Source organism: Lissotriton helveticus, chromosome 3_1 (assembly GCF_964261635.1).
Source record: "Lissotriton helveticus chromosome 3_1, aLisHel1.1, whole genome shotgun sequence".
Classification (NCBI taxonomy): domain Eukaryota; kingdom Metazoa; phylum Chordata; class Amphibia; order Caudata; family Salamandridae; genus Lissotriton; species Lissotriton helveticus.
In genome coordinates, this window is record NC_136061.1 from 23,090,738 (window position 1) to 23,110,226 (window position 19,489).

A 19,489-nucleotide genomic window follows, 5' to 3' on the forward strand; every position below is an offset into this window, starting at 1 on the left:
GAAAGACGGAGAGAGAGAGGCAGAAAGAGATAGAGGGAGAGAGAAGTAAGAGATAGAGAGAAGAGAGAGATGGAGAGAGAGAGTGAGAGAGGGGGAGCCAGTGAGAGAGACAGACAGAGAGATGGAAGGTGAGAGATAGAAGTGTGAGGGAGGAAGAGAGAAGTAAGAGAGTGGGAGAGAGAAGTGAGAGAGATATTTCTCAGTTTAGGAGTAGTAAAGTTCTTTACTACTCCTAAACTGAGAAAAATCCTAACTTTAAGACTTTCGGTATTCACAGAAGGCATTTAGGAGTCCTAAAGTTAGGAGTCCTACCTTTACTCCTCCTAAACTGAGAAAAATCCTAACTTTAAGACTTCGGTATTCACAGGAGGCATTTAGGAGTCCTAAAGTTAGGACTACAAACTTCTGTGAATACCGACATGAGTAAGTGCCTTCTGTGAATACCAAAATGGTAGTAAGGTTAGGATTTTGCCTTAAGTTAGTTCAGTGAATCGGGCCCGATGAGAGGGAGAGAGGAATGGAGAGAGAGACAGAGAGAGGGGGGAGAGAGAGCAAGAGAGAGAGACAGAATAGAGAAAGAGAAAGGGGTAGAGAAGTGAGGGTGAGGGAGAGAGAAGTGAAAGTGGGAGAGAGAGAGTTCCAGAGAGAGTTAGAGAGAGAGTGGAACATGCATCAGAGAGAATGTAACTTGCAGGGGAGAAAGGAGATAGGGAGATAGAGAGAGAGAGAGCGTGAAAGAGAGTAGAGTGACAGCATATGGAACATATGTCAGGGAGATTGTGACATGCACTTGACTGGTACTAATCACAATGAAATGTATCGGCCTCGGGCCAGTTTCTACACCTGGAAAAAGAGAGAGTAAGACAGAGATGCATAGAGAGAGAGGAGAGAGAAGAGTTAAAGAGGGAGAGAGAGAGAGAGGGAGAGAGAGAAAGAGAGAAGAAACAGAAGAGAGAGACATAAACAGAGCTAGACAGATATAGAAGAGAGGAGATAGAAGAAAGGGAGAGAATGTGAATGTGTGTGTGTGTGAGTGTGTATGTGTGTGTGTGTGTGTGTGTGTGTGTGTGTGTGTATGTGTGTGTGTGTATCTGTGTGTGTGTGCGCGTGTGGGTGTGTGTTTGTATGTGTGAGTGTGCTTGTGTGTGCGGGGATTGTGTGTGAGAGGAGAGAGAGAGAGGTAGAGTGGGGGTCTGTGTCTGTGTATGTGCATGTGTGAGAAAGAATGTGTGCGTGTACATGAGTGTGAGAGAGAAAGCACATGTGTGTGTTCATGAGTGTTATGTTGTGTGGGTGTGTGTGTGTGTGTTAGAGAGCGAGCGTGGGAGGGTGTGTGTGTGTGTGTAAGTGTGTGCAAAAGAGAGTGATTGTGTTGAAATGGGCGAGCCACTGAAAGCTTGAGCAAGATTCAAGCCTGATGCCTGGCCCGGGCTCAGCTCGAGGTTCTCTTGTAACCTCGAACCTATAACGAGCTGAGCTTTCACATGGCTTCTGCCTGCCTGCCTTCCTCTACCCAGGATGTGGCGTTAAAGCCAGAGCAGCAAACCAGGTTCGAGTCCCGGTGTTGGCTCACCATCCTGTGTTTCCAGGCAAATCACTTAATCTCCCTGTTAGACATGGAAACATTGCAGTTGTCTTCTCCTAACTTTTTGCCTTCGGCCCTCCTGCTTTTGTTGACTTTGTCTTTGCTGGCCTTAGGACTCTGCGCCCTTTACCAGTGCTAATCTGTGCTAATGTGCTCGTGCTCTTTCCTTAAAGCATGATAACATTGGTTTATTACCCAATTGGCATACTTAATTTACGTTTATGTCCCTAGTGAAGTGCACTACATGTGCCCAGGGCCTGTAAATTAAATGCTACCAGTGGGTCTGCTGCACTGATATCGCCAGCACTTTAAAAATGTCTTAGGCCTGCCATTGCAGCCTGTGTGTATGCAGCTTTAAACTGCCATTCCGACCTGGCAAAATACACCTCTGGCCAGGCCAAATCTTCCTTTTAATACAAATAAGTCACCCATAGGGTAGGGGCAGGGGAGCCCAGAGGTCAGGGAGTTTTATAAGTCCTGATAATGAAAACCTCTTATATTCTTTTTTCACTAATGTAAGGCCTACCTCTCCTATAGGATAACATTAGCATTACCTTATTACATTTTATAAGTGCTATTTTCGAATGGGAACAGGTCACCAGTTCATTGGTGTCTCTGGAATTGGAATACAAAATCCTAACTAATGGTAAAGTCAGATTATAAATTACAATTAATTTTGAAAATGCCACTTTTAGAAAGTTATTTAACAACAAGGGGTGGTGATGGACAGAGTTTCTGAATTAAGCAGAATACTCTCACCCAGTCAAGAGATCAGGGCTAGATCCAACACCGTTTTTATCTCACTGCACCATCCCAGTTCAGAACCTGGCTATATGCAAATTAGTCTGTTCCTGTCCCAGTGCATGATGGGAACAGGGCAAACCAAACTACCAAGCCAATTCTTACACTGGGAAGGAAACAAGCTTCCGGGGACCGGTTTCTGCCATTTCAGGCGTCGTCGGCCCGGCTTGCTTGAATCCTGATGGTGCAATGAGCAAGGGACTCACATCTGAGTATACCCTTCCACGCTTAGGGTGGACAAAATATTTAACAACAAGGGGTGGTGATGGACAGAGTTTCTGAATTAAGCAGAATACTCTCACCCAGTCAAGAGATCAGGGCTAGATCCAACACCGTTTTTTAGCTCACTGCACCATCCCGGTTCAGAACCTGGCTATATGCAAATTAGTCTGTTCCTGTCCCAGTGCATGATGGGAACAGGGCAAACCAAACTACCAAGCCAATTCTTACACTGGGAAGGAAACAAGCTTCCGGGGACCGGTTTCTGCCATTTCAGGCGTCGTCGGCCCGGCTTGCTTGAATCCTGATGGTGCAATGAGCAAGGGACTCACATCTGAGTATACCCTTCCACGCTTAGGGTGGACAAAATATTTAACAACAAGGGGTGGTGATGGACAGAGTTTTTGAATTAAGCAGAATACTCTCACCCAGTCAAGAGATCAGGGCTAGATCCAACACCGTTTTTTAGCTCACTGCACCATCCCAGTTCAGAACCCGGCTATTTGCAAATTAGTCTGTTCCTGTCCCAGTGCATGATGGGAACAGGGCAAACCAAACTACCAAGCCAATTCTTACACTGGGAAGGAAACAAGCTTCCGCGAACCGGTTTCTGCCATTTCAGGCGTCGTCGGCCCGGCTTGCTTGAATCCTGATGGTGCAATGAGCAAGGGACTCACATCTGAGTATACCCTTCCACGCTTAGGGTGGACAAAATATTTAACAACAAGGGGTGGTGATGGACAGAGTTTCTGAATTAAGCAGAATACTCTCACCCAGTCAAGAGATCAGGGCTAGATCCAACACAGTTTTTTAGCTCACTGCACCATCCCAGTTCAGAACCTGGCTATATGCAAATTAGTCTGTTCCTGTCCCAGTGCATGATGGGAACAGGGCAAACCAAACTACCAAGCCAATTCTTACACTGGGAAGGAAACAAGCTTACGCGAACCGGTTTCTGCCATTTCAGGCGTCGTCGGCCCGGCTTGCTTGAATCCTGATGGTGCAATGAGCAAGGGACTCACATCTGAGTATACCCTTCCACGCTTAGGGTGGACAAAATATTTAACAACAAGGGGTGGTGATGGACAGAGTTTCTGAATTAAGCAGAATACTCTCACCCAGTCAAGAGATCAGGGCTAGATCCAACACCGTTTTTTAGCTCACTGCACCATCCCAGTTCAGAACCTGGCTATATGCAAATTAGTCTGTTCCTGTCCCAGTGCATGATGGGAACAGGGCAAACCAAACTACCAAGCCAATTCTTACACTGGGAAGGAAACAAGCTTCCAGGAACAGGTTTCTGCCATTTCAGGCGTCGTCGGCCCGGCTTGCTTGAATCCTGATGGTGCAATGAATGGTTTCTGAATCGTTTTTGGCCACTATAGGTGTGGCAGGGTATACTCAGACATGAGTCCCTTGCTCACTGCTCCATCAGGATTCAAGCAAGCCGGGCCGACGAGGCTGAAATGCCAGAAACCGGTCCCCGGTAGCTTGTATCCTTTCTGGTGAAGAATTGGCTTGGTAGTTTGGTCTGCCCTGTTCCCATGATGCACTGGGCCAGGGACAGACTAATTTGCATATAGCCAGGTTCTGAGCTGGGATGGGGCAGTGAGCTAAATAACGGTGATGGATCAAGCCCTGATCTTTGGACTGGGTAAGAGTGGTCTGCTTAATTCAGACACTCTGTTCATCACCACCCCCTTTTCTGAATCGTTTTTGGCCACTATAGGTGTGGCAGGGTATACTCAGACATGAGTCCCTTGCTCACTGCTCCATCAGGATTCAAGCAAGCCGGGCCGACGAGGCTGAAATGCCAGAAACCGGTCCCCGGTAGCTTGTATCCTTTCTGGTGAAGAATTGGCTTGGTAGTTTGGTCTGCCCTGTTCCCATGATGCACTGGGCCAGGGACAGACTAATTTGCATATAGCCAGGTTCTGAGCTGGGATGGGGCAGTGAGCTAAATAACGGTGATGGATCAAGCCCTGATCTTTGGACTGGGTAAGAGTGGTCTGCTTAATTCAGACACTCTGTTCATCACCACCCCCTTTTCTGAATCGTTTTTGGCCACTATAGGTGTGGCAGGGTATACTCAGACATGAGTACCTTGCTCACTGCTCCATCAGGATTCAAGCAAGCCGGGCCGACGAGGCTGAAATGCCAGAAACCGGTCCCCGGTAGCTTGTATCCTTTCTGGTGAAGAATTGGCTTGGTAGTTTGGTCTGCCCTGTTCCCATGATGCACTGGGCCAGGGACAGACTAATTTGCATATAGCCAGGTTCTGAGTTGGGATGGGGCAGTGAGCTAAATAACGGTGATGGATCAAGCCCTGATCTTTGGACTGGGTAAGAGTGGTCTGCTTAATTCAGACACTCTGTTCATCACCACCCCCTTTTCTGAATCGTTTTTGGCCACTATAGGTGTGGCAGGGTATACTCAGACATGAGTCCCTTGCTCACTGCTCCATCAGGATTCAAGCAAGCCGGGCCGACGAGGCTGAAATGCCAGAAACCGGTACCCGGTAGCTTGTATCCTTTCTGGTGAAGAATTGGCTTGGTAGTTTGGTCTGCCCTGTTCCCATGATGCACTGGGCAAGGGGCAGACTAATTTGCATATAGCCAGGTTCTGAGCTGGGATGGGGCAGTGAGCTAAATAACGGTGATGGATCAAGCCCTGATCTTTGGACTGGGTAAGAGTGGTCTGCTTAATTCAGACACTCTGTTCATCACCAACCCCTTTTCTGAATCGTTTTTGGCCACTATAGGTGTGGCAGGGTATACTCAGACATGAGTCCCTTGCTCACTGCTCCATCAGGATTCAAGCAAGCCGGGCCGACGAGGCTGAAATGCCAGAAACCGGTCCCCGGTAGCTTGTATCCTTTCTGGTGAAGAATTGGCTTGGTAGTTTGGTCTGCCCTGTTCCCATGATGCACTGGGCCAGGGACAGACTAATTTGCATATAGCCAGGTTCTGAGCTGGGATGGGGCAGTGAGCTAAATAACGGTGATGGATCAAGCCCTGATCTTTGGACTGGGTAAGAGTGGTCTGCTTAATTCAGACACTCTGTTCATCACCACCCCCTTTTCTGAATCGTTTTTGGCCACTATAGGTGTGGCAGGGTATACTCAGACATGAGTCCCTTGCTCACTGCTCCATCAAGATTCAAGCAAGCCGGGCCGACGAGGCTGAAATGCCAGAAACCGGTCCCCGGTATTTTGTATCCTTTCTGGTGAAGAATTGGCTTGGTAGTTTGGTCTGCCCTGTTCCCATGATGCACTGGGCCAGGGACAGACTAATTTGCATATAGCCAGGTTCTGAGCTGGGATGGGGCAGTGAGCTAAATAACGGTGATGGATCAAGCCCTGATCTTTGGACTGGGTAAGAGTGGTCTGCTTAATTCAGACACTCTGTTCATCACCACCCCCTTTTCTGAATCACTTTTAGAAAGTTGGCAATTTCGAGCCATAGCCGTTTGGTGCCTGCAGCTCGTGTCTGGGTCACATGATTGGGTGTAGCTGACAGTTGGGATTTGTGTATTCCTCCAGAACAGCCACACACAATGAAGACCTTAGGTGTGACTGGATGGGACATCACTTGCAGGATGTGAGGGAGGAGTTGGGCACAGCCCCCCATACACTTGAATAGCCTGTATCTTGTCTCCACACAAGAGGCTGTGTCTTGTAACCCCTGTAGTTAGTCTGGAGCCTGGGTCAGGCAGACAGGGCATCTGTGCACTTCAAAGGCATGCCTCTAGAAGCTTCTCCCCACTTCAAAGGCATAACTGTGTATAAATGCTGGACTCCACACACCGCCACTTCAGTACACATCTGGACCTGTGGATACCCTGCAAGGATGAAGGGCTGCTGTGCTTCTATAAGGACGGACACTCTGCTGAACTGCTGCTCTGAAGGAACTGCTGCCCTGCTGTGCTGACCTGCTGCCATCTTGCCTGGGGAAGAAGAACTGGTCTGAAAACGTCATCTTGAACCCAGGACTCCAGAGTTACTCCAAGAGCTAGTCTGCTGTCCTACTGATCTGAGCCTCAGAAACATAAAGGCTCCCCAAACAGCTCCTGGACCCAGCTGCAGTGAGCTTCTGACCCCCCCCGCCCCCCCAAGCGGTGCCTCTCAGGTTTTGGACACATGGTGTGGCTCAAGGGTGCTCAAATCAAGCTTTTGGGACCTTAGCGACTGCAAACGAACACGTTCACACCGAGACCACACCGCTCCCACTGAAAACCAGTGCAAGAGACTGTCAGCCCGTCTCTTCATACTGCAGCATTGACCACTCTCGGGGGACAGCCAATGAAAAGCTCCAGCCAGCCATTCCGCGATGCCTGCCCTGGTATTCACGCCACACCGACAGCTTCCTGTGATGCTCCCCTTGCTCCCCGTAGCCCTCTCCAACGCTAACGGGACTCTTGGCAAAAAACGTGTGAAAGTAAAACTTCAGCAGGACTAATCTAGGACTGTACCTCACCTGTGCTCTATCGGGGTTAGCCTGGAATTTTGACTTTGACCCGGTCCAGCACAACCAGGTAGCCGCTTGGTACTTTGTGATTTTTGGCACTATTTTACACTTTATTCTTTAAAAATTCATAACTCTGGTAAGATTGAGCACTTGGGACTTCCGTATATTTATTTTGAAGCCAGAGACCTGGCTAAAGGCCTGCAGATCATCCACTATCGCAGGCAGTGAAGTAAGGGGGTGGGACCCAGAGAAAATGACATTGTCAGCGTAAAGGCTGATGAGATGGCGATCTGACCCAAACGGGACTACGTGCGTGGACGGGTTGTCTTAGAGTCGTTGAGCGTTAGGCTCCATATGCAAAGTGAAAAGTAACGGAGAGAGAGGGCAGCCCTGCCTGGTCTCCCTCCCCACCGGGAAAGTGCTTGAGAGCAAGCAGTTGGCCCTGACCGCCGCCAAAGGAGCGCTATATATGCTCGCCACCAATTTTCGGAACCTGACCCCTAGTCCAAAGCGTTTGAGAGTGGCAAAGAGGTAAGGCCAGTGCACACGGTCGAATGCCTTCTCTTCGTCGACCGTCAGGACTAGAGCCTCTTCCTTAGAGCGTTGCACATTGTCAATCAAGTGACAAATTTGTTTAGTATTGTCCCTGCATTGCCGACCGGGATGAAGCTAGACTGATCTGGATCAATCAAATCAGGCATGAGAGGGTTCAGTCTACGGGCCAGGATGCTGGAGAACAGCTGGTCTCTGCTGGCATGGCTGCGGTAGCCCTGGCACACTTCTTCACCTGCTGTGGAGAGTAGCTGTTTGACACCACCATTCCTAGGCTTCCCGCTTATACACTCCTAGGACTGCCCAACACCCTGACCTTCCCCTTGAGATCTATCAGAGGTAAACAGACGGCGCTTGCGCTGAATGCTGCCCACCGGGCACTGTTAGCCGGGTGGAAATCGGACAGGATCCCGGAGCACGCAATGGCTGCATCAATTATGGTATTTTTTAGGTATGGAGAGGCTGTCAATGGCTACCCTTGGTAATAAATCGGAATATGCAAAGATCTGGGCCCCCTTTATTTCCATTCTATCCACTGAATTCTGGAAATTGTCCTGTCCTATCAATCTCCGTATTTTGAAACTGATCCCAGAGGGTGAAGTCGACACATAGTGCAATCTAGCTTCGAGGGACTTCATGATCCTTCCTGGCACTGTGGTTTATCACATCCATTAGTTTCCAGGCCAGATTGTATTTTCTTTGTTTTGCTCACCGAAGAGGGACGGGATGGGGGTGGAGGGTGGGTGTGAGGGAGTTCTTTTTCTTGATGTTCTTTTGTTTTTCTCTTTAAATGCAGACTCAATAGCACTTAACGGTTTGTTGCAAGCTCTGGTAGGTTGCTGCATACACTCCCCACAGTACACTGGACTCTGCTACTCTCCACTCATGGTGGACGTTAGGCCTTCCACTCATCTTTCTTTACCAACGCGGTCGTCGCTGCCTAGGTTGTAGGTGACAAGCTGTGTATTTACCTGATCGGGGGAGTCTTGATCTCACTGCCTGCCCTCCTGGATTGACAATGTCTCTGCCGGCTCGCTGGGTTGTAGGCGACACTCTATTGTATTTTCACATAGAGGGGGCGATTCCGATCTCAGTTGGAAAGCACTCCGACTAGGCCAGATCCGGGGTGTTTTCCTACCGATATGGACTCGTGCAGTCTGACAGAGCGAGTACGATGCGGCTGTATGCTGTCGGACTTGGTTCGGTAGGACTCCCATAGAAGTCAATGGGAGCCGGTCGTACGATGCATACATGTGCTCCCATTGACTGAATGGGTACGTTGCGGACAAGTGCGCCCCCTACAGTGGGTACACGTTGGTTCCATCCACACTGTACCTGCCTGTGTTGGGTAGACCCATGGGTCTCTCCTTGTGTCTGAGTCGTAAGGCTGCGGGTAACAGGGGGTCCGATGCGGACCCCCAAAGCCCTTCTCCGGGAGCTATTGCGAGCCAGAAGCTCCGAATCGTTCCGGATGTCCGAATCGAGCATTGTACTGGCTCGGTCGGAATTCGCCTCCATTGCGCGCCACGGTTAGCCTACGGCCGAGACGACAGAGTGGTTCGGACCCGGAAACGATTCGGACTGAGATTTTGCGCTTGTTCGCATTGTACTTCGACATCCGGACCCGTGTACGAACCGGACGGAAATTTAGCCTCCGAATCCGATCCGCTAATGTCGAACCCGATTTGGTGCCCTTCCGGCCGAGATCAGAATCAGCCCCTAAGAGTTCTGCTAATAAAACCCGATTTAATACTAAAAATTCATAACTCTGGTGTGGGGTCCTTTTTTTGTGGTATTTCCACGGTTTTCTTTTTTGAAGTGTTTAACAAGCACTTTACACTTTACACATTGCCTCTAAGTTAAGCCTGACATCTCTATGCCAAGTGACCAGGGGGTTGTGCACAGGTTAATTTGGGGTGTTATTGTGTTATTGTGCCTCACCCTGACATTGACTGTGAGTGATGCCTGGCCACACTTTGATTTAATGTACACTACCATCCCATATCTATGAAAAATTTGAGTTAAAATTTTCCTTGAGTGCCTTCTTTTATGTTTCTTTAAAAATCTTCCCCTGACTGTTGTGTCTGAAGCCACACCTGCAAGGATGGAATTCCAACTGGCCAGCAAGTTCTGCAAGGAGATGGGTCTTCCTGCAAAGAGCACCTCCAGGAAGATGGAGTTGTGAAATGTGGGGTTGCTTATGCCTTACCCTGACAAGGATTGTGATTACTGCTTGACCGGGGCTTACATCCCAGTCAACCCCCTGCCCAATGTTTCACACTCCCTCTGCCTAAAAACAATGGATGTGAAAGTGTAAGTGACTAATGCTCATGTAAAGCGCTCCAATACCTTTGGGTCGAGTTCCTCGTATATAAAAACTGCAGAAAAATGCACAAAGACAAAAGCTGTAACATAAGGAAAGACAAATAAATACCCATTTCCTGGCTGATTTGAAAAAAGTGAAATCAGGAAACTCGGATAAATTGTGACTTTCCCGCTTATATTCTGTGATCTTAGGCAAATGTTTTATTTCAACTAAATTAGTTTTTCTTTAGTGCTGCGTATGAAAGCCCCTTCAACAATATGAGTGCAGAATACCAGTTGTACTAACTTTACTACTCCTAAACTGAGAACAATCCTAATTTTAAGACTTTCGGTATTCACAGAAGGCATTTAGGACTCCTAACTTCTGTGAATACCAAAATGTCAGTAAGTTTAAGATTTTGTCTTAAGTTAGTTCTGTGAATCGGGCCCTGAGCCAGACTCTTGGCTCAGCTCTGTGCTCCCTGTAAATGTATTGTCTCGCCCACCTCTATGTGTGTGCATGTGTGTGTGTGTATGTGTGTGTGCAGGTGTGTGCGTGTGAGAGAGAGTGAGTGTGGGTGTGTGTGTGCATGTGTGTGTATGTGTGAGTGTGCATATGTGTGTTGTATTTGTGTATGTGTGTGTATATGTGTCGGTGCATGTGTTTATCTGTGTGTGCATGTGTTTTTGTGTGTAAGAGAGTGTGGGTGCTTGAGTATGTGTATACATGTGTGTATGTTCGTATGTGTGTGTGTGAGTGTGGGTGTATGTGTGTGCATCAGTGATTGTAGTGGACAGGATCTGAGGGGCACAACATGAACATACTTCTTAAATTTTCGTAAAATTGTTCCCCTACTTTTCAGGAAAAGACAACCACCCCAGGATGGTTAATCCCAAGAGTTGAAATGGTTCAGCTGAATGGTAAGGCAGGGAGTGAATGGTAAGGTAGGGAGCAATCTTGCAAAGGTGATAGCTGCCTGAAAGAAATGTAAATTTACACAACTGGTCAATCTGCAATTGTAAAAGGCGCTTGGAAGCTGGCATTGCCTTTAATTGATGCATTAATTTGAAGCTTCCTTATGAAATAGATCTTTTATCTTTCGGAGGTAGTGCAGGGATATTACCAGCTGAACTATGTAGTGTGTGCTTTCAAGGGACAGGTCTAAAAAAATGCATTACATAGGGTCTGGGTATTCCTAAAATCTATATTTTGAAAGCCTTTTTTAGTTCGAGCCTAGTGCAGCGGGCATGCGCTGCCTAGGAGGAGGCCTCTTGGAATCACTCCAGACTTTCTTAAAGCTCGTGCGTGTGGTTGTCACATTCTATTGGCTTTTGCGTGTGGCTTTCAAAAATGAAAGCACGCAAATGGCCAAAGGCGGGTGCATGTCCTGCCTTTTCCCTTAATGTTCACACCCATGGCCTTTGGGTCTCGGGAGCGAGCAGCAGCGCGCCGGGTGCCAAAGGCATTCTTGCATTCTTGAATTCCTGGATTATGTTATTCATTAACCCAGTGCGGTCGCTTTCACTTTCGCGACTGCACTTGATTTCAGTGGATCTGGACTGACGGCAGCGAAGGCACTTCTACATAGCTGTGTCAACAGCCTGTTCCCATCAAGTTTGTAAACAGTGACTAATCTCTTGCATGTCAAAGTGTTAATTTTTGGCAGTGGCCCAAAAAGTTTCTTGGTTGCGTGCCTGCGTAGTTTCAGACATCACCGAAATCTGCAAGGCCTTCGGCCGTCTGAAGTAAAACAGAAATGTTTTCCCGTTTCCACCCAAAGCTGAAACTGCCATTTTTGTACGTAAAGTGTTTTTATGAGTAACTATACACGTATTTAAATTATACCAATTTTTGCAGATAAGTGATTTACCGCTGATCACACAACGCAGTCAAATCGTGAAGCCGGGCATAGGACTGTAACCCAAACATCATTTTCTTTTACCCATGGGGAACAGAAATCCAGCCTCCTAATTTGCTCACTAAAATATGGTGAAATGAGATAGCTGTGGACGTTGAAACAAGGAGTACCGCTCCATGGTGTCTGTTTTCTTGTCCGCTAAAACTGTTTGATTATGGTCATATCATGCCCTTCCTGTACCTTTGTCCACTAATTAATACAGCGCGGTTGCTTTCACTTTCGTGATCGCACTTAATTCAAAGGTCAGCACTGGCTCAAGATCTATTCGTTCCTCCTTAACCTGCAGGGTTTTATGAATAGTAATTATTATTGTGGAAATATGTTAACCTCTATGAATAAGGTCAAAGTTTTTAAGAAGGCAAGTTACAACAGAAAATTAAACGCTCGTTAATGATATCAGATTGTATCTAGAGGTCGGGAGTTTGAATCCAAGAAAGACTAACTCAGTCTTCACTATTCCAAGGTGGGTAAAGCTGCACCATTAAACTGGTACGGTTAGCACCTGTTCTAAACAGCGCTTATAAACGCCAGGGATGCTGCGAGGAGGCTGCAGCAGACGCAAGCCATTATTAATACACCACCCTCAAACAGTCCTTCTATCCCTGCAACACCCATAAGACAATGTATCCAAAATAAACGTCCCCCTATGAGAAAATCCACATAATAAACGTTCTTCTGTAGCCGCATCCCTTTCCACATTCATTCTTCTGCAGGGCCACTCCACATCAAATTTTTTTATTAATACTTTGCAACATGCTGCACACAAGACACACTACTACACAACATAGCTTAAATACATTAGGAAAGCCAATAGCTCGTTCGAAACACTTATAAGTTCCCTAAATTGACACCTAGTGACTTTGCCAATGCTTGTTTTATCTTGAAACATTTTGTGTTTCTTGCAGCAACCTATCTCATAGTGTGTGTAATGGAAATTTAAAATAATGACTTGCATATTCACAGCGCTTTCTGTCACAGACTGGGACCTTGTAGCACTAAAGATACACAATCCGCTGTTCTCCACTGCACCAGCCAGGATTCAGTTCTATGGCTCTCTGGTGCAGTGTATTAACCAATAGAGGGTACATAATGTACAATAGGGCATTTCCCACTGATGAACTTAACTTGTATTTATTTTTCAGTTAAGCTGTGTGTTACTTTATATGTACTTACATGAAGGTAAAAGACCCAAAAAAGTTACAGAACATTTTGTTTATTTAGCCCCGCCTTTGATCCCGCGCCCACGCTCACTCACCTCGCCTCCGATGAGCATAGTGTCACAGTTCACAGACTTTTTTCAATGCACTTCAACCACTGGTGTGCATGTGAGTATATGTATGTGTGTATGCATGTTAAGTAAGTTCAAGTGTGTGTGTGTTTAAGCACACGTGACTTTGGCTGGTCTCTTACTTTTCATGTCGTCCAGGTCGGCGCTGGCCAGCATCTGCGCCTCGGCTTCGTCGGTGGGCACGCGTTGGTACGCCGGGCTCTCCAGGGCCAGCATGCTGCCCACGCAGACCCTCTCCTTCAGGTCATACCTGACCGCGCGGCTCGAGCTCTTCCGCTGGTCCCACCCCCCTTGGGTGTCATCTGGACTGGAGACAAAGAACCGGTGCTTGAGAGGCATTGTACACAACATACTAACACACATGATAATCACGTGCAAGTCTTCAAATTATACCTAAATGTGTGCAGCGAAAGAACACACCTGCCACCACAATCACACTCTTAAAGCCAAATCCTTTGCACTAAGTGTCTTGTGCTTGCTGAGTGTCCGTATAGGGTGGGAACCATTAGCAGTTCTCCCATAGTGTCAGGTTCTGAGACCCGGTAATTCGCGCCTGCCTAATAATGGACTACATGTCCCAGAAGTCTTAGCGGCATGTAGGCGGGAACTATAAAGTTTCATTGAACCCGGAGGTCGGGTTGTATTGGATTGGTGTTAGTCCCTGGTCCGTTAGCGGTGCGGCTGCCCGTTAGCTTGGGGGACCCGTAGTGCTTCGCAGAGTTCTTCGCGAAGACACGGACAACTGTGGCTGTGGCCCTATCGGGGTCGGACTTTGTTTCTGCTGTTGTAGAGAGGCGTGTCGGCTGATGCGCCTCGGAGATGCTGTGGTGCTTCGCTGCGTGTGAGAGACGCGAAGACACAGCCCCCGCCGGAACCTCTGTTACTTTGGGAGAAGCGTGGCGGCTGATGCGCTTAGGAGGAGCTGTGGTGCTTCGCTGTGTGTGAAAACGCGAAGACACAGCCACCGTAAGAACCGCTGGAACTTTGGAGCAGCGCGTCGCCAGGGGCGCTTAAGAAAAGCTGTGGTGCTTCGCTGGCCTTAAGCGAAGACACAGACCCTGGTGGTATCTGGTATTCAGAGAGGCAGTCTCTCGTGGGGGGAGTGCTTCAAACTTAAGGAGGAGACTGCTCGATTATCACTGAGGAGCCCAGTGCACTGTTGACTCCGGGTGTGTTTGGGGTAAGGCGAGCAGGCTCACTTCTCCGAGGAGCCTCCTCGTTTTCTTTTACGATTATCACATTTCTTTTCCAAGCTCTGGTGCAATAACTTGTGATACTGGTCTTAGCTTCTGTGTTGTTAACAGAAGAGGGGGAGTTATATCCTTTGGTTGCTACTAAGACTTGTTTCAGCGCTACCTGACGGTTTCCATAGTGTCCTCACGGTGTGTGTCTCTGGAAACATCCAGGGGCGGTACACAGGAGGAGAGCGTCAGGTGGCAGAGAGGTTCTTCCCGCGAATACTCTTAGCAAGGTATGAGCACGATAATAACAGTTCTATAAAGTCAGATTTACGCCCAAGAGTATTTGTAACGGGTTCTTCCTTTGTTTTCCAGATTGGCACCCCCAAGGCCGCACCATCCCGGCCTTTCACATTTTCCCTCGCCAGACCACCTCTAAGCTTAGGGTGTCTCAGAGAACCAAGCTTGGGGAGGTCCGGAGGTGGACCTTTTGAGCATCACACGGATCGCAAAGAGCATTGTGGTCCTTGACACATAGGGCCTGACTCACAGAACTAACTTAAGACAAAATCCTAAACTTACTACCATTTTGGTATTCACAGAAGACACTTACTCATTTCGGTATTCACAGAAGGCACTTACTCATTTCGGTATTCACAGAAGTTAGGACTCCTAACTTTAGGACTTTTGGTATTCACAGAAGGCATTTAGGAGTCCTAAAGTTAGGAGTCCTAACTTTACTACTCCTAAACTAAGAAAAATCCGAACTTTAAGACTTTCGGCATTCACAGAAGGCATTTAGGAGTCATAAAGTTAGGACTCCTAACTTCTGTGAATACCGAAATGAGTAAGTGCCGTCTGTGAATATCAAAATGGTAGTAAGTTTAGGATTTTGTCTTAAGTTAGTTCTGTGAATCGGGTCCAATGTCTGCATGGGAAGGGCACCTCCAGCAGTCCCCCCCATAGTATGTAAGCACTCCTAGTTGTCCCCCCAAAGTGTCTGTGGGCACCCCCAGCTGTCTCCCATAGTATCGGTATGAGGTGGGCACACCCAGTGGTCCTCGCATAGTGTATGCATGTGGTGTGCACCTCCAGCGGTACCCCCATATTGACAGCACGGAATGTGCACCGCCAATTATTCCCCAAGAGTGGCTGAAGAGGGGGACCACCTTCAGCAGTTCTCCCATAGTGTCTGCCTGGGTGTGAACCCCAGCAGTCTCCACATAGCGTCTTCATAGGGTGGGGACCGCCAGCGGTACTCCATAGTGAGTGCGGAGTCCTGAAGGACTCTGCCAGACTGTGAGAAGAGTGCACCCCCTTGGATGACTCAATCCCAGGGGGTCTCGTAGTTGAAGACCCCAGTGAGGCCGGTGTCCTGAGCACCCTGCCCGCCTGTGGGATAAGTGACCTCTTTCGTCCGCAGACTCACTGCCTCTGATACTCTCTAAGATTGGATGCAACACATTCTCAGGGGGAAAATAGAGTGCATGCAATTAAGGTTTATACATTTATTAGATCCTTCTGTATAATATTCCACTGTGGAATGTCAGTCATTGCCAGAATTACCAGATTACATTAAATAGCCAGAATCTAAACTATTGTTCTCCTCCTCGAAGACCAGAGAGCGGAATCCAGGGCAGACGTTCCAAAGGTGGTGCAACCAACACTCACAACAGTCTTTAAATACAGTGAAGACCTGTGTGGACGTAAAGCACACAGACACTAGGTCATCGAACAAGTACCCAGTGAGCTTGTGGTCCACTGAAGGAGAGACGACGTAGATTCAAAAACAAGAACTATGGCTTTTCGGCGCCACTGGTACCCAGCAGGTCAATAGATAGCACCCCACAGACTTCATGGTCCCAACTTCCCTCCACCCTCTAATTCACCCCGATTGTCCAATACCTCGGTTGGAAGACAAACAGCCCCACCTCCCGATACTAGTCCGCACACATCCAAAGTTATACTCAGTCTGGGTCCTCAGAAAGCAGGCAGCAATATGTAACAAATTCGGGAGTAGAAGTAAACAAGAGGAGTTTAGTAGCCCTCAGGAAATTCACCCACAGGTTCCAAAACACAATGGAGCCACGCAGTCTCTTAACCGGCTTCTGAACTGTCTCAGAAGAGCTCCTTCAACTCAGTCACTCTCTCGCTACTACCGGGTGCCAAGATGTCTTCGGGAGGGGTCAGATGTGGAAAGGGCAGCTGGGCCACTGCGATGAGGGTCAAAAGGGAACAGCTGATGAATGGGGAGTAGCACAGGGAGGAAATATCCATTACAACACAGTCATTACATCGCACAGCTTTTACAATGCAGCTGTTACAACCCAACTCCCTTTACATCGCATGCCATTACATCGCATGCCATTACAACGCATGCCATTACAACGCATGCCATTACAACGCATGCCATTAGAAGGCATGCCATTAGAAGGCATTATAAGGTAAGTAATAGAGATTTTTTTGTTTTAGGTTGGGTATGGGTTTTGGGGTAGGTGGGAATAGTAATTTTTACCCGACACTATCCAACACCTGCGCTTAATCCAGCATGCCCTAAAAGCTACAGACCCATATCCCTCCTCCCCTACCCAGTAAAGATCATAGAGCGCCTGGTCAGCAGGGCACTCTCCCAGTTTTTTGAGTCTAATAACAAGTTGGAGGATGTGCAGTTTGGGTTCCATCCAGGCCATGGGACGGATACAGCTCTGGTGACCATCCTGGACGATCTTCGAATGCGAGCAGACAGGGGACAATCAGCTATACTGATTTTACTGGACCTGTCTGCTGTCAACCACACAGTTCTGCTAGCAAGGTTGAAGACAGTAGGGGTGGGGGAGTAGCCCTGGAATGGTTTTGATCCTACCTGACAAATAGACGTCAGGCGGTGGCTCTTTCCCCCTTATCGTTCGGATTTTGCTGAGATTAGGCAAGCGGTCCCCCAGGGCTCGGCCATTAGCCTGATACTATTTAAAGCCTATATGAGTCCCCTGATTGTGATTATTAAGTCATACGGGGTCAGCTTGGTAAACTATGCTGACGATACTCAGCTTATCTTGTCACTAGAGGGAGACCAAGCGGTCTCGCTGGAAAATTTTCATTCCTGTATGCAAGAAAAGGTGCACTGGATGAAAAACAACTCCTTGTAATTTAATTGCGCGAAAGCTGAGATACTCTGCTGTGCAGCAGGTAAAGCCCCTTGCTCTCTTCCTCTCTGCTTTTGGCCCATCTCCACGGAGATACCCCTGTTACCCGTTACGATGGTACGTAATCTTGGGGTCAGCTTTAATGACAACCTAAACCTGAAAACTCAAGTTAATAAAATCGTGGGAAGCAGCTTTTCGCTCATCCAGGTTCTCCGGAAGATTCTCCCGCTACTCCCAAATCAGGTACGAGCACAAGTAGTAAGGAGCGTCATTCTGAGTCGGCTTGACTATGGTAATGCGCTACTGCTGGAATCCCCAAGGTACTTGATTGGGAGACTCCAGAGAATCCAGACGATGGCGGCTAAGCTGGCCTTATCAAGACCACGACGGTCACCTACATCTCTGGCACTGGTGAAGCTGCACTGCCTCCTGTGTTCCAGAGGATACAATTCAAATCACTCTGCATTGTCTTTAAGGCACTGCATGGGATGGAGCCCATACCGCTGCAGTCTAAGTTCAGCTAGTATACTCCCACCCGCAGCCTCTGTTCCTCTTCAGCCAACCAGGTGAATATACCCAAGATTAAGAGAGCTAAATCAGGCGGGAGAGCTTCCAGCTATGCGGCAGCACGCCTTTGGAATGGTCTCCCAGCTTACCTGAGACAATCACAGGATCTGCTGAAGTTCAGGGGAAAGTCAAAACCTGGGTATTCCCTAGAGTACAGGCTTAGCTCAGCAGCATGCTCATTCCGGAACTATGGTGACAGCGCCGGGATGCCCGTAGGGGTACAGTGCGCTTTATAAGTTTAAATAAATACAACACTTTCCCTACTGTTGCACTCACTGGATTGGGAATAATAATTTTTACCCCTCTGCTATCCAACACTTACCCTACTATTGCCCTAAAAGTATTATGTGTTGTAATGGTATGCGTTGTAATGGTATGCGTTGTAATGGAATGCGTTGTTATTGTTATTGTTAATTGAAATTTGTTGATCGCATTATCACCAGCAGGTCTCTAAGCGCTATCAGAGAGGTCCTAGCCTAGCCAGAGGGGTAAGATTATATCCAGGCTTCTACAAAAAGAACTGTTTTTAATTTTTTCCTAAAAGGAAGGAGGGCGTGTTCCTTATAAAGGCTCTCCGGGAGGTTGTTCCAGATGGGGGGGATAGATGATGAAAAGGCTCTGCCTCCTTTCGTGGACATGTTGAATCTAGGACAAGTCAGGAGGCTAGCATCCATGGACCGTAGTGTCCTGCTGGGGATATATTTGGCCAGACGGTCCTTGATGTAGTTAGGAGCTCGGCCGTAGAGGGTTTTGTGTGCAATACAGAGGCCCTTGAATTCAGCTCTCTGTCTGACATAGCCAGTGCCGCTGTTTGAGGAGGGGCGATGCATGTGCTTGCCTGGGTGCTTTAAAAATTACCCTTGCGGCATCATTCATAATCACCTGGAGTCTGGACACAAGATTCTCCGGGAGGCCGATGTATAGGGAGTTGCCGTAGTCGAGGCGTGATAGTATCAGAGAGGAAACTCCCATTCGAAGTGTGTTAAATGTGAGAATAGGGGCAAGTTTACCCAGATGTCTCAACAAACCAGTGCATGTTCCTACCACAGCCGAGACCTGCTGGGTCATGGTGAGCTTAGCATCAATTTTGATCCCTAGGCTTTTTACCACCCCTGCAGATTCTGGATATGTACCCAGCTCATGCGGCCAGAAGAGCTCCTTCCACGGGTTGGAGTCAGAAGTAACGGCCAGTACCTCCGTTTTGTCTGGGTTTATTTTCAAGGCGTTGGCCGACATCCAATTCACCGTGAATTTTAAGATGTTTTGAAAATGTGAGTGGGCTGATAAGGCATTGTCTATCTGAATAATTATTTGAGTGTCATCAGCGTAGTTGTAAATTTGACACTCCATTTGATTTAGGGCCGCTATCAGGGGCTGGAGATAGGCATTAAAAAGGAGTGGGGATAATGCCGAACCCCGAGGTACACCACATGAGAGTGGACCTAAATCGGACACAAGGTCATTCAA

The 19,489-nt window shown here is 47.9% G+C and overlaps 1 protein-coding gene across 2 annotated transcripts in view; it reads right to left on the reverse strand.

Annotated features, from left to right (window-relative positions):
• The window catches only part of SLC4A3 (solute carrier family 4 member 3), a 513,414-nt gene that overhangs the window by 431,048 nt on the left and 62,877 nt on the right, over positions 1-19,489 (reverse strand). For both annotated transcript variants that reach the window (XM_078679131.1, XM_078679132.1), the window contains exon 4: positions 13,257-13,441. In XM_078679131.1, coding sequence (XP_078535257.1) covers positions 13,257-13,441 — 185 coding nt within the window. The remainder of the gene's footprint in view (positions 1-13,256; positions 13,442-19,489) is intronic.